The 13,973-nt window shown below is 43.1% G+C and overlaps 1 protein-coding gene across 3 annotated transcripts in view; it reads right to left on the bottom strand.

The window, feature by feature from the left end:
* CELF1 (CUGBP, Elav-like family member 1) overlaps positions 1–13,973 on the bottom strand; it is a 19,658-nt gene that overhangs the window by 3,890 nt on the left and 1,795 nt on the right. The window contains exons 2-9 of one of the 3 annotated variants that reach the window (XM_010131361.1): positions 13,278–13,465; positions 12,722–12,804; positions 12,273–12,321; positions 8,940–9,071; positions 8,676–8,755; positions 8,155–8,316; positions 6,729–6,810; positions 4,235–4,363 (exon numbers count right to left, since the gene is read on the bottom strand). In XM_010131361.1, coding sequence (XP_010129663.1) covers positions 4,235–4,363; positions 6,729–6,810; positions 8,155–8,316; positions 8,676–8,755; positions 8,940–9,071; positions 12,273–12,321; positions 12,722–12,804; positions 13,278–13,465 — 905 coding nt within the window. Of the gene's footprint in view, positions 1–4,234; positions 4,364–6,728; positions 6,811–8,154; positions 8,317–8,675; positions 8,756–8,939; positions 9,075–12,272; positions 12,322–12,721; positions 12,805–13,277; positions 13,489–13,973 lie in introns of those variants that run through there. The other 2 variants (XM_010131360.1, XM_010131362.1) reach the window with 2 other exon arrangements.

The following is a 13,973-nucleotide window of genomic DNA, read 5'->3' on the forward strand; positions in this document are numbered from 1 at the left end:
CTGACTAAAGCAAGTAAGAATCACTTCTACGTATTAACATCTAGCCTTGAAACATCACACAAGGTGAGAAAGACCTGAAACACAGATACTAGGGACGTTAAGGAAAGCCTTGGTCAGACTGAACATATGGTTTTCCCATACTGCCAGAACAGGAACAGCAGATGCCCAGATTATTCTGACACATCAAATAATTTTCCATGCCCCAGCAGCTGGGGCTAGGGCCAAGCCTTGGAATGTACATCCAGCAATCACAGTCCATTCTCTCCTGGACAGACTCCAACCATGTTTACTCAGTGAGAGAAGTCTGCAGGTGCAGCACCTAGCAGACTAACAGCTGATATGGCCCGCCAAATTCTGCAACGGGTGGAGTTAGTTCTACAGAAACAGGCATCAAAACCATCAGAAAAAAAATTGCCAACCTGGTATATCAAAGGAAACAGAAGTTCAAATTAAGGTTATCTACAAAGACTATGGACATGATAAAATAAGAATAGTATTTTTATGATTATATAGCAGTGGTTTTCCTAACAGGTTTGCGGACTACTTAGAAATCTGATGAAGTTAAGTAAGAAAAGCTATGCATGTTGCTATTAACCCCGACGTTTAAATTACAGGGCAATTACAAAGGAATTCTTCCTAGGTATAGTCAGCCTATACACCTATGCAGCAATTCGAGAATCTGGGATTTTTTTCCAGCCAAGGGCAATGTCTTTGTATTAAAGTTACGATTTTTGTTCATTAATTTCAGTGCAGTTTAATCACCAAATTATGACTCTACTACATTCTAAGGCACAAGTTCCGCAATTCAATCATGCACTATACAAAGAAATAGCTCCTTATTCTTGAACTGTCAGCTGATAACATCACCCAATATCCTGTAATTCTTGACTTGAAATACCTAACGACTGGGCTTTCCCTATTTGTCTTCATCACAACACTAATAATCTGAAGGCTCCAACCATATGCTCCTCCCATGTCAGACTTCTATTTTTCAGGCTCCCTCATTGCTCCTCAGAGGAAAGGAGTTCCACAGCTCTAGTCATCCTCTCTGTTCTTCTGTCTTTTGTGTATTATTTTACATCAGTAAACAGCACACAGTAATAGGGATGGAAAGCCAGTATAGCTTCATACGTGCTCTTTTCCCCATCCCTAATTCTTAATATTGTTTCTGAGCAGGTTTTGGTGGGTTGCGGGGTATTTTTGTTTGCTACCGAAGTTATTTTTTCTTAGATCTGTCTACTGAGTTCTATCTACTCCAAAACGCTAACTCTAAGAGAACTAGTGAAAATACTTGAACAGGTTTCCAGAAAATTCTAATATCTAGTAAAGAATAGCTAGGAAAGATGCGAAACTTGGACACTGACTACCAGCTTGTGGAATTAGGTAAACTGAGGGAACAGTAAGTCTGTCCTAATTCAATCATCTAGCTTCCAAGCCATGAGCTAAAGAGCACTAAAATTCAGGCAGTGAATCCGAGTGAACTGTACCAGAATTAGTTCCAGTAAAAGCAGAGGACTATGATGTCTCTGAAAACAGTTTTGCTGGAGACAGGCCGAGGTCAGCAAAGTCACCTAGTCTTTGCTGGACCTTTAAAAGTAGGAGAAAGGGAAACATACATCAGCTTTTGCAACCATACCATTTTGCTCTGCAGCAGACAATTCTTATTGACATCCGAGTGAAAAAGATGGTAGACAAGACACTCCAATCCTGAAATCCTTCTGCAGTATTTTCTTCAATGACCCCTTCTCAAGCCAGCAGTTTAAACGAGTCTAAGACCACAGTCTCTGTAACATGGGTTACCTACAAGCGCAGGCAGCGGGATTCCGTTCACTTCCAGAGAGTAGCTGCTTTATCGCAAGGCTGAAGGTTTTGCTACATTCTACTCTATATCAAAGACACAATGGTGCTTGGAAATATCTAAATAAAATCACTCAACATGAGCAGGAAGACAGCGCAACCAGCACACCACCACTTAACACCTCTGAGTTCAGCCATTCTGACATGTGGCCTATCCACGGTTCAGACTGCACCATGTGGATTTCCGAGATCCCCAATCGGAAAAGATACAAGTGCAGACGAAAGAAATTAAAAACGTAACTGTGCATAATGAACATCTGGATTTTTCCACCCATGATGCGATTTGAGGGCAATCTGGGAGAAATGTCCAAACAAGCACCAGGTGAACACTGGAGTGGCAGATGGATGGAAGTCAAGCCAGCAGTCACCGCGTCTGCGGTTAGGAGTAAGAGGTTATGGTGCTAGATGTGGCCATATGTTCCACAGACAAGGCAGGTGTTTACTAACACACTGTACCGAGGATTTTCGAAGACTAGGTATGGTTCAGGAGGGATGCTCTGAATGTGAGTCCAACAGCCTTCTATGCGAATACATACAGTATGAATGCACATATAAATAATAATCACCATTAATTTTTATTTTTTTATATCCAGTCAGAATTTCCTAAGTTGCAACTTGTGTCCACTGCCCTTGTCCTCTGACTGTACACTTCTGCAAAGAGGCTGTCCCCGCCTTTTCTAGCACATCTGGCATCTGAACTTCACAACCTGCCAGTCCCCATCCCCACCTCAGTAAATCAGAGAACAGATTTGCTCCAGTCAGTAGACAAGAGCACCAACATGGAAATCTTAGTTCTAAACGCCAGTCACAGCAAACTGTAACCTCCAGCTCTGCATGAGAAAATGGGAGAAATTCTCAGATACATTCACCTTCAGGCTTTCTCTATGAAGAAGCAGCACTAGTGGGTTACAAATGCAGCTCTTCTATAGCCTCAACTTTTTGTTGCTTTTTTTTTAATCCTACGACACCACAGCTGAGAATCAAGATAAATTCTGAAATTTTAATCTTTAAGGATTGCAGACCACAAGGTTTTCATAAAACCCCCCTGTCCAGCAACAGAACACTCTTTGAACTGAACTCTTTCTTCAGGATTTCTCTAAGTAGAAAACCGCAAAGCGCCCACGGTTTAACTCCTGATCATGTGACATAAGTTTTTCTAAACAGCTTTTCCTTGTAATCTCTTTACAGTCTCTTAGTGCAGCTCCTTGGGCCTCCCACGCAATACAAAAAACTACCTGTGGAAATTTAAGACGCTCACAACCCGCTTTGGTCTCTCACAATCACAGGTGAGGATGCCAACTCTGTAGGCTGGACTTCAAAACTGGGTAAGCAATTTGGCTTTTCATGAGGGGAAAAAAAAAAAACAACACACCAAAAAACCAACCAACCAAAAAAACCCCAAACCCACATAGCATGCCACAGATGCTGGAAAACAGTCACCCTGAAAATACAGGGTGTCCCTTCCTCTGTCAGGATTTGGACGTAACTGAAAATAGGACAGAAATAACTGAGTAGGATACTGGTCCTCACTTGTAAAAACTGAGCATGCCTCACATAAGCACTATTTACGAGGGCTGCTCTGAAAGTAATGCCTCCTCCTTTATTAAGTTGGCCCATGATGTAATTTTTTTGTTGTTTTTTCTTGTTTGTTGCATTTAACGATCACACTCAACAATGAGGCAGCCAAAGAACACTACTTGGAAATTCCAGCCTCTCTGGATAATGTACATAACCTAAAGTAAAAACACCAAACAAACCAAACCCACCAACAAAACCAAACCACAAATATAACCCCACAGAAGAGCAAGATACTGGGTTTTATGTGCAAATCACATACGCAGTTCTAGACAACTGTTTTCCAATAAATGTGCCAGGGGTCTGTTCATTGCACTTCTCTGAGGTAGTTCTAGCATCCTTGCCCTCATTAATGCCATGCCACACAAACTGTACTTTTCTAGTGCACAGAACGCATCACTTCAAGCTTAAAGCATCTTCTATCTCCATGTCCAGAGGAACACGGTACATCTGTCACAGTTGCTGCCTAAAATCACAGATAAATCGAATATTTCATGAGATTGCAATAATGAGACTGGAAAGAGGTCACCCACCTTTCTGCTTCTGGATGGCCTCAAAAATTCTTTTTACTCTGAATTAATCTGATCATTTGAAGGAAGGAACACATCAGGTGAAAAAGCTTTTGCTGGTGGCAAAGATATCCACCCTAAATATAGGTGGGTGTTTTACCAATGAATCTACTGGTAAAACCACTTATCTATTAAAGAACCACCATGAACATGACAAAGGGATGGACAAAGCAGGTCTTGAAACGATGGCTAAGGTAAGCCGTGTGGCAGCAGCCCGCAGCAGGCTCTCTTACCTGAGCTGGTGAGCACACTCAGGGGACTGCTGGAGGAAGTGAGGGCAGCGGTGCCGCTCGGCGTGTTCTGAGCGGCGCTAGCCGCGGCTGCCAGCGCAGCCAAGTTCTGCAACTGCATTGCATTCAGCCCTGCAACACATCGAAGAAGGCACAGTTTCTCCTGTAACAGTCATCATCATCCAAGCTTCACAGGTCCAACCACCTCAGCACATCACAAGGGAGTAATGGGAAGGAGCTTAAAAAAAAAAAACAGGCTTAACACTAGTTACTAATCTTTTTTCTATACTGTGACTCCTTGCTGTAACTAAAAAAGAGGTTTTTCTTTGCCCAGATAGACGAGTTTCAGTAAAAGTCCAGGTAGACATGATCCAAGAAGTAGACTCCAGAACACAGAAATTTTCGAGCAGTTCTCCCCAGTCACAAAAGCATAGAGGCTTTAACTGAGAGCTAAGCCAGGGTCTGACGGCTCTTTCACAAGCTAGAGAAGTTGCTTAGACACCAGGCCAATGACTACTTCTGTCGTTTCCCTCCACTCTCCTTGTATGGGAACAGAACAACTACCGTATTCTTTCAAGAAGGCCACAAAGTCATGCCTCTAACACACCATCAGTTGAGAATCAGCACATTTTGTTTGGCCCCTTGGCAGCCAAGAAGCAATAGTCAATTGTGAGACACAGTTAAGGGCCAACTGCTGACCACAAGACCAGCCAGGGAACGTGTAGGTCAAACCAAGTGGTAAGGAAAATGGGAAAAGTCAGGTATGTTGTGGGTAAGCAGCCAGGAATGCTGCGGGGCGGGGGGAAGTTATCCCCATGATGATCAACTTTTACTGATCACTCATCTGACTCACCTGCATTTTTGAGTAATTTTTGAATGAAACCGTTCAGTCAACACGGACACTGTAGTTTGCCCCGTTTTCCTGCCATGAGATGATCATTGATACTGATTTTCTCTCAAATTCCACATTTTAGCCATCCTCTGGTAGGCTAGCTCCATTCTTCCAATTCTGCTTCTCTTCCCTCTTCCCTTATTTGTCTGTACCTTTGCTTCTTCTAACAATCCCTCCTCTTCGCATCTGACTTCAGACAACCCCTAGTAATTCTCTACAAATAATCACCATTCACGTAACAACATCAGAACATCCGAGGCATGTATGGCACCTCATCTTCCTGATGCTTAGGGAAGTACTTGGCAACAAAGTACACATCCCAAATAATTAAAATCGCAGTTCTGTAATTTAGGCATGTAAAAGGCAACCTAAGAATATAAGTGACAAAGCACTATGAACTATTTCTTTTCTAAAAAAACCTTCTACTACCTTGGGGGTTTTTTTAACCTTTTCCAATTGTTTTCACTTTGTGACAGGATCTGTTTCCTTAAACCACTTTTAGTGCCTGAAACAAGAGGATTTGGTGCCATTGTAACATAAAGGGATGAAATTAAAACTGACGTTCTATTTTTTTTGTTTTACTGTGCTACAGAGGGTTAAAGGTGCAAGTGTTGGAGCTAGTGAAGAGCAGAACAGCTTGCTTCCTTTCTGAAGCAGTTTGGCATGGGTGCACTGCACCTGTCCTCTTGTCATCACATTGTTTTCCCATCTGCTTTCAAATAGCGCTGAGATTAAATTTTGTCTGTAAAGTCTGATATAGTTTGAAATCTAATTACCTACTTAATTTTTCTTTCTATGAATTTTGAGAAAGGAGAGCAGCTGAGATCTTAACAGGACTTTGAAACTAAAAAACTAAAACTCCTGTGAAGAACTGAATCACAGATTTGGAATAATTTTCACAACACCATGCAAAGTGCTATTTATATGTGTGAGTTCTTAATTTTTAAGTTTGTTTGGTTTTTTGGGGTTTTTTTTGTTTTTTAAGAGCAAAGATAGAATTACCCTGGAAACTTCATAAGCAGCCTCAGCTAGTTAGCCCCTTCCTCAGTCCGCATCATGGTAACAATTAGCATGAACTGCTGTAATGTTTTTTCCCTTTTTTACTGCTTGCTTTTAAACAGACACAAGAGGGGGGAAAAAACCAGTATGACTAGTTCACTGTCCTACCATCATTGCATTTTCAACTTTGATGTATTTAAGAACAAAGAATTTAAAACCCGAGACCTCAGAATCCATTATCACTGAAACACATGCATTAGTGCGTACTTCAGAAAATGATGCTTCACATAAGCACCTGTTTGGATGAAAACAGAGAGAGCCACCTTTTTGTACCCGTAAGGGAAGATGATTGTAAATGCCAGAGTCAGGGGAGATTGCCAGCATACCACAACTTACCTTGGGGACAAAGGTCAACTAAGATTAAGAAGGAGCATCCACACCTGTAGCAGAAGATTCCTGCCATTCCAAAGGAGTGGCACCCCCCACTCAGGCCTACTTATTTCAAACAAGGTTAGCGTGTCTACAGCCTTCTGGCTACTTTCTCTACCCTCCTCCTCTTTTCTTTGGCTCTGAATTTGTCTCTGTCTTCTGGTGGATAAAACTCACCTCCCATTGGGTGGAGGCTGCTCAACGTGTTCAGGTTCCCAGATGACGCAGCTGCTGTCTGCTGAAGGAGCTGCAAATAAAGCTAGACATTACACCAAAAAACAAAACAAGAGTGAGAGTGAGGGCTGGCTCCGCTTCTGGGAGAAAATGCATCACACCACAGCCAGAGCGCCGTCACAACGGGAATGCCTGCTGCTCGTGCGCCGCATTGTAGCAAAGCGTAAAGAGAGTTCCCCTCGCGCAGTGCAGCCAGAGCACCACCACAGTGAAAACCCATGTCGCCCACGCATCACACTGCAGCCAAAGCAACAGCACAGTGCTTTCCTCACTGAACACAATCAAGGTTGAGGGAAGTTTATAGCTAATGCACCAAGACAAAACCAGCAGAAGCGGTCATGAGCAAAAACTCCTACTCAAAGCACCTCAGGCAGGACTAACACCACTAGGGACATACCACCTCAAGGCATGCTTTACAGCTGACCCTGACAGCATAGGACGAAAAGCAAAGAGCCATCATGAGGGGAACTCCCTCTGCCTTCCTAGAGCACAGCAGCCACGAGGGAAGTTTCAAGCCTCAGCTCAGAAGCTATTTAGGATTTCCTATTCCTTTCCCCATTAACTAGGCGGTGTTATAAAATACTCCGATCTACCAAACCTAAGGCAGTAGTAAGAGAGAGAATGCCCCACTTCAACAGCACACCCTACCCAGAATGAGATTAAGCTTTCCTTTCTGTTCCCCAGACCTGACAGTGCATGAATACATAGCTACCCTGGCAACCCTCATGAGCCAGAGCAGATCAGCTAACGAGAAGTTCACCCTTCAGGGACCCAGCAAAACGAACTAAAATCAGTGACAAGCAGCAGACTACCTACCATTGTGTCACTGCACTAGAGTGTAGTTTATTGTCTTTGGGGTTTAGGGTTTTTTTTGGTTTGGTTTTTTTTTTTTTACTGTGCACTGTCAGCTGCTTGGCACTTCCAACCTGATCACCCTTTCTATTTGGACAGCACCAGTTACCGTTCTAGGTTTCACTGGAAGGGGATGAGACATACAATGGCTTAAAAAGGAAAAATAAAAGGGGAATGCAAGAACTATGTTGTCACATAGACATGAAAAGTGCATTTACATGGGTAAGTATTGAGACCGTAACATACGAAGAAAATCTTTCAAGCACAAAGTCATTCTACAGAAGACATGAAAAAAGGTTTCAGTAGTTAGAGCTACAGTGACCAGGGTGAAATCCTCACTTAAACGTATCTTGACTAACTGTTAGCACATGATTTAATTTCAGCCTCCTCATCCAAAAATGGGGATTAAGAGCCTGCTCCTATCAGAAGCCTTCAAAAATGAATACATTAAACACTACAAGACAGTCAGACATTGTAACCCCCAAAGAAATTAGAAGAACCCGAATCAGAAACTCACTGCTAAGTACTGGGGTCCGAGTGTGTTGAGACCAGCCAGGTTTCCCCATACTGAGGCAGCACTGATCTGTTGCATTTGTTGCTGGAGTTGCTGAGCAATTCGTTTCTGCTCTTTGTCCTTCTGCGTGTCTGCAAATTTTACCACAATGGGAGAAGAGCAACCCTGCAAACAGCAATTCAAACAATTACACACTTGCTATCCCAGCAGTCACCAAAATAGTGCATTGAGACCCAGACACTGGAAGCGTTGTCCTCCCCTCTCCCCACATGCAGACATACATATATTCCCGAAGGTACAGAATCTCGTTTGCTTTTAATTCTGTTCTGGTTTTTGGTGGTTTCTCTGCAGATAAAGTTTCTATCTCAAGCTCTACAAACAGAAATAGAACAAACATGAAGGTCCAGCAGTATTTGCAAAGAAACACACTCTGCACTTATCCTTCTCTCTGCTCTCCAGTCTACTAAACCCCATAACAACTGCCTGACAAATCACATCTCCTGACATCCACTAACTTGGTTTACCTCCATGGTTTGTGCTTGGTGCATTGCTTTGATTGCTGTTTGTGCCATGGCTCTTGTTGTAAAAGTCACAAATGCACAGCCTGGGGAAAGAACGAAAAGGAACCAAGTCATTCGCTACATCTGCAATTACCGGGATGAATAGAAAAATGAAAATATTGGGGTGGGCGGCGGTGCGTATCACAGGAAGAGCTGAAACACCACCTTGACTTGCAAAAGGCAGCATCCAGGGAGAACCTCGAACTGTCGGAAAAGCTTCCTGCTTACCTCGGCTCAGGCCATCTGGGCCCCGTAATATCCTGCATTCTTCAATCTGCCCAAAGGGGGAGAACATCACTCGAATATCGTTCTCATTGCACTTCTTGGATATCATCCCAATGAACAACTTCCTATCTTCTACTGCTAAGAAATCAAAAGAGAAGAGCATTATCAGCAAAGGTGTACTTACTACATCTGATTTTATCAGGTCTTCTCCATCAACTGCAGTTATTTCCCTTGTATTTAGGGTAGAGACTTGTCAAATCCAGATTCACAATAATGGAATCTCGTCAGCTGGAGAGGATGCACGAGATACCTCAATAAACCTGAAAGATGCCTGATTTATGATGTTTTATGTTTAAATTTTGCTGTTTCTCCCTTGCAAGCCTGTGAACCGCAAAAACTTCAAAAAAGGAAAAAACCTATCAGATGCAGCACTTCCTGGTATCTCGTACCTTCAGTTCCTGGTGAGTGAGAGAAGACTTGTATGTATTTTACTGGACTACTTTCATTCCTCTGCTTCTTTTGTGTTTGACTACCAACACACCTTCCTGTATCCAGACAAGGAAGTGAGCTGCAGAAAGCTTCTTTCCAGCCCCTTTATCACGCCAATCACTTAGATTTAGGTCTGCCATTTCCTCATGCTCTTGTTTCAGCAGTAGAAGGTAAGCTGTTACACAGAAGAGTTTTAGTTCTGTTTCAGATCCTTCCATTTGGATCTGTACCAAAAGCATGAGCATAACAACTCAAAGCAGACCGAGGGTCTGTGTGCTACTGTACCGTGCCTCCAAATACCAGACACATCAGGGCTGAGGAATGTCTTTCGGTGTAGTGACACTTAAAATAAATGGTTCAGGAAGACTTTCTCCTAACTTTTCAGTTGGTGGTTACTAAAGACAGTTCGAGACCACTTAAGGGAGCGGGGTAAATTCGACTCCAGAACTTTATACCTCTTACTTTACTTATTCAAGGATGCTAATCACCTCTGAAATAATGGCTTTTAAAGGATGAAGCAAATTATGCAGGATACCATTGGGAAACAGAGAACATTTTGCAAATACGACATGCAGCACAATAGAAATTATAATCTGTTGAAGGCTGTTGCACTATTTGAGGCTTCAGGAGAGAAAGTCTTCTCCTATTTAGTGCCATGGCGAGCACTTATTTCAATCCACATATTTGCCAAGTCCTCTGTGGTGCTGAAGAGGAAAATTAAAAAAAAAAAAACTCTCCCAGCTGACATGAGTTTGATTATTAGATCTTAATGTTGTACCCCATTCACTTTCAAGCTCTTAGAGCAGAAAGCTGCTTTGAAATCCTTTTTGCAGTCCATTTTAGTTCAAGAGATCCAGAATCCCTTTTATTAACAGCAAGTTCCAACACTTTCACCTGATGCTTTCTTATTTGTATTTCCACCTACACCTTTTATTAAAACTCATATAATTATATAATACAACTGCCATCTTAAAATTCCATTGAATACTTTTTTCCCCTCTCTCCATGATTTTCCCAGGATATTCATGCGTGTGCATATGTGTAATGCAAAACCCACTTTTTTTATTTAGAGAACCTACCCTGGTCTCCTCCCAACAATACTTCGCAAGAATTACTCCTTTCTAGATATATTCAAGCAGAAGACATATTCTGCATACACACAGGGGAAGCTGCAGATGCAGTTACTCCTCCTGTATGTTACCCGTATCTCCCATCTTCCATTTTCAATTATCTTAAGATGTGAGATTTCTGGAGCCAGGATTCTCCTCTCTATGACGCAAGACTGGTCTTACAGTAACTATGGCAAACAAAGAAAATAACATTCAGCTGAGCCTAGAAAGGCTGAAACTACAAGATGCTATATGTTCTCTTGCAGCAGTATATATAGAACATATGAACGCATCTGAACACATGTACGAATATAAACTCATCACGGAAATACATGGAGAAATGATAATTTACCCAATAGCAGATGCTGAAAGCCTTAACCCATCTGAAATGGCCAACGTGCAGAAATATTGAGGTTTTTCTCTCCTGAACTGTTGTGAATTCTCAATCTCCCTTGTATGCTACAAGAAGAAATTCTGACTCCCACCCTTGCTGCAACAGGCCTTGCTTCAAACTGGTCAAGCACCTGAAAAAGCATTTCTAGATTCCACAGAATGATTTGGGCTGGAAGGGACCTGCAAGATCATCTATTCCACCCCCCTGCCATGGGCAGGGACACCAGGTTGCTCAGAGCCCCATCCAGCCTGGCCTTCAACACTTCCAGGGATGGGGCCCCCACAGCTGCTCTGGGCAACCTCTGCCAGTGTCTCACCACCCTCAGCATAAAAAATTTCTTATGTCTAAATCTCCCCTCTTTCAGTTTGAAGCTATCACCCCTCATCCTATCCCTACACTCCCTGATGAACAGTCCCTTGCAGCACTGACAGGCTGCACTAAGGTCTCCCCACAGCCTCCTCTGCTCCTGGCTGAACCCCCCCAGCTCTCTCCCCTCTCCTCCCAGCAGAGGGTTCCAGCCTCACATCATTTCTGTGGCCTCCTCTGGCCCGGCTCCAAGAGGTCCATGTCTTTCCTACACTGCAGGCCCCAAAGCTGGACCCAGCACTGCACGAGGGTCTCACCAGAGCAGAGTAGAGGGGCAGAACTAGCTCCCTCGACCTGTTAGCCCTTCTTTTGATGCAGCCCAGGATATGGTTGGCTTTCTGGGCTGCAAATGCACATTGCTGTCTTCTATTCAGTTTTTCACCCACCAGTAACCCCAAGTCCTTCTCCACAGGACTGCTCGCCATCCACTCACTGTCCAGCCTGTATTTGTGCTTGGGACTGCCACAACACAGGTTAGTGCAGCCTGTCAGTGCTGCAAGGGACTGTTCATCAGTTCACTCTAGCGCTTGGCCGTGCTGAGCTGTGCACAGGCCCACCTCTGAAGCCTGTCAAGGTCCCTTTGGATGGCATCCCTTCCCTCTAGGGTATCTATCCCAGCACAGAGCTTCGTGCCATTGGTAAACATGCTGAGGGTGCACTCGATCCCACTGTCCATGTGCCCAACAAAGATTTAAACCACCTTAGTACAAAGAAGAACTCACTGGATGTTTCCCTAACTGACAACATGGTTCTACGACAAGCAGCAGCAGTGGGAGATACTGAGTCATGGAATTTGAGAGACATCACTTATGCTACCTACCATACTGAAAACACACCTTTCTCCTCCCCCCCTCCTTAAAAAAATCAGGTCTCCAATTCAAGAAGACTTTATCAGAAGCTGTTCAACAAAAGGAAAATCCTCAATCTTCCCTATTAGCACAAATGATGCCACCAAGTTCAGACCTTAGTAAAGCTTACCATTACTCTTTTCACTGTCAGCTGGTTTCATCTGGATAGGATGGTGCATCTGAAATGGAAAAAGATCATTTAATCCTAGATGCATTCACTTCATACTACATGAAATATAACCCCCAGAAATCGTGGAATAAAAAAGGTAGTCTAAATCGCCTTTGCAGCAGTGCAAAAGTGACAATACATAAGTTTCAAGAAGAAAAGCTTTCCTAATGATGTGCCATCATATCTCCTCGTAAAGTATTACAGGAGCTGTGGCCACCCACTTCACTACCATATTATTCTCCCAAATGCTCCAAAATTCCCTTAGGATCAGTTATCATACACATCTCACAACGCTACAACGATGAACAGCTCTTTTAAAACATTACGTGAGGACAAGTTTGTACATCAGCGGTGGCAGAGCTCAGAAAAACAAAGTAAGAGTTGCGAAGAAAGCATGGCTCTTCTCTTACCCCTGGGAGGATCTTCATGTTGTGAAGAGCATTCTGTGCTTCTAGTGCAGCTTTACGGGTATAAAATGTAACAAAACAGCACCCTGCAATGGAAACACAATGCTCACCATGAACCCTGATGCACCGCACAGAAATGGCAAGACCCACTTCCAGCCTTCCAACGCAAAATGTACAAGTAGAAGAGGTTAGACATTGAAAGAGGGAGGTACTGACGAGTGCAACTGCTTGGAAAACATTTCTAAACATTTTGACCACACCACAGCATCACAACGATACTCTGGAGCAACACAACATTAACTGGATGTTCTGCTTCACAGTACAGTTCATGCTCTTCAGGCATCCCCTTCACTTCCGAGCACTAAAAAAAAAATCACATTTTTCCTTAGCTCAGTTAATGACTGTCTGTGTACAGACACATACACTTAAAGGCTCCAGAGCCTGGCTTGCACACACACCTGATCACACAGGGGTGTCTGAACAAGCCAATGGCTGAGATCGTAACTGTGTGAAAGCAGCCGAGACCCCAAGTCTCTCACGGGAAGTACAAAGTTCTCACCTTTGCTCTGAGGAGGGTTTTGGCTCCTGTCCCTCAAGACGTTGATTTCATAGACAGCACCATACTGTTCAAAAAGTTCTCTTAGATCCTTCTCACACCAGCTCCGTGGGACCTGACCCACAAACATCTTGATGGCGTCTAGATCTGGTTGGTCTGGGTGATCCAGTGTGCCATTCATTTTCTTTGAGCTATGAAAAACAAGAAGGGATTCCTGGTTCACATCTTTCCACAGATTCTAGATGCTATTGCAGCTAGAAGAAACATGCTTACAGAGAGAAAAAAAAAAATACACATTTCTATGCATATATAAATGTTTAAAATACACATGTAAAGACAGACTCTTCCGCATTCCCCATCCTGCACACCAGAGAACAACATCCCCAGAAACAACATCCTGCAACATCCAATGGCAAGCCGCGCGCTTGGAAATCAAGCGTTCTCTATGCATCTGTTTAAAACTGCTCCTAACGTTTGTTCCTATGAAGTGGTCAGCACCTGGGATTCAGGATATAAATCTGTTGAGATGACTGAAAAATAGCACTAGTTTAACAATGGCAAATTTTTCAATTTAGAAACCAGAAGAGGAACGAACCTCAATTCAGTCTACTCATAGACTGCTGACGTTATCGATAACCACTGAAAATGAGAGGGTAACTTCTCTTCGGTTGTTTTTAAATGTGACTAGCTGGAACTCTT

The sequence above is a fragment of the Buceros rhinoceros genome, unplaced genomic scaffold, assembly GCF_000710305.1.
Source record: "Buceros rhinoceros silvestris isolate BGI_N320 unplaced genomic scaffold, ASM71030v1 scaffold332, whole genome shotgun sequence".
Taxonomy (NCBI): domain Eukaryota; kingdom Metazoa; phylum Chordata; class Aves; order Bucerotiformes; family Bucerotidae; genus Buceros; species Buceros rhinoceros.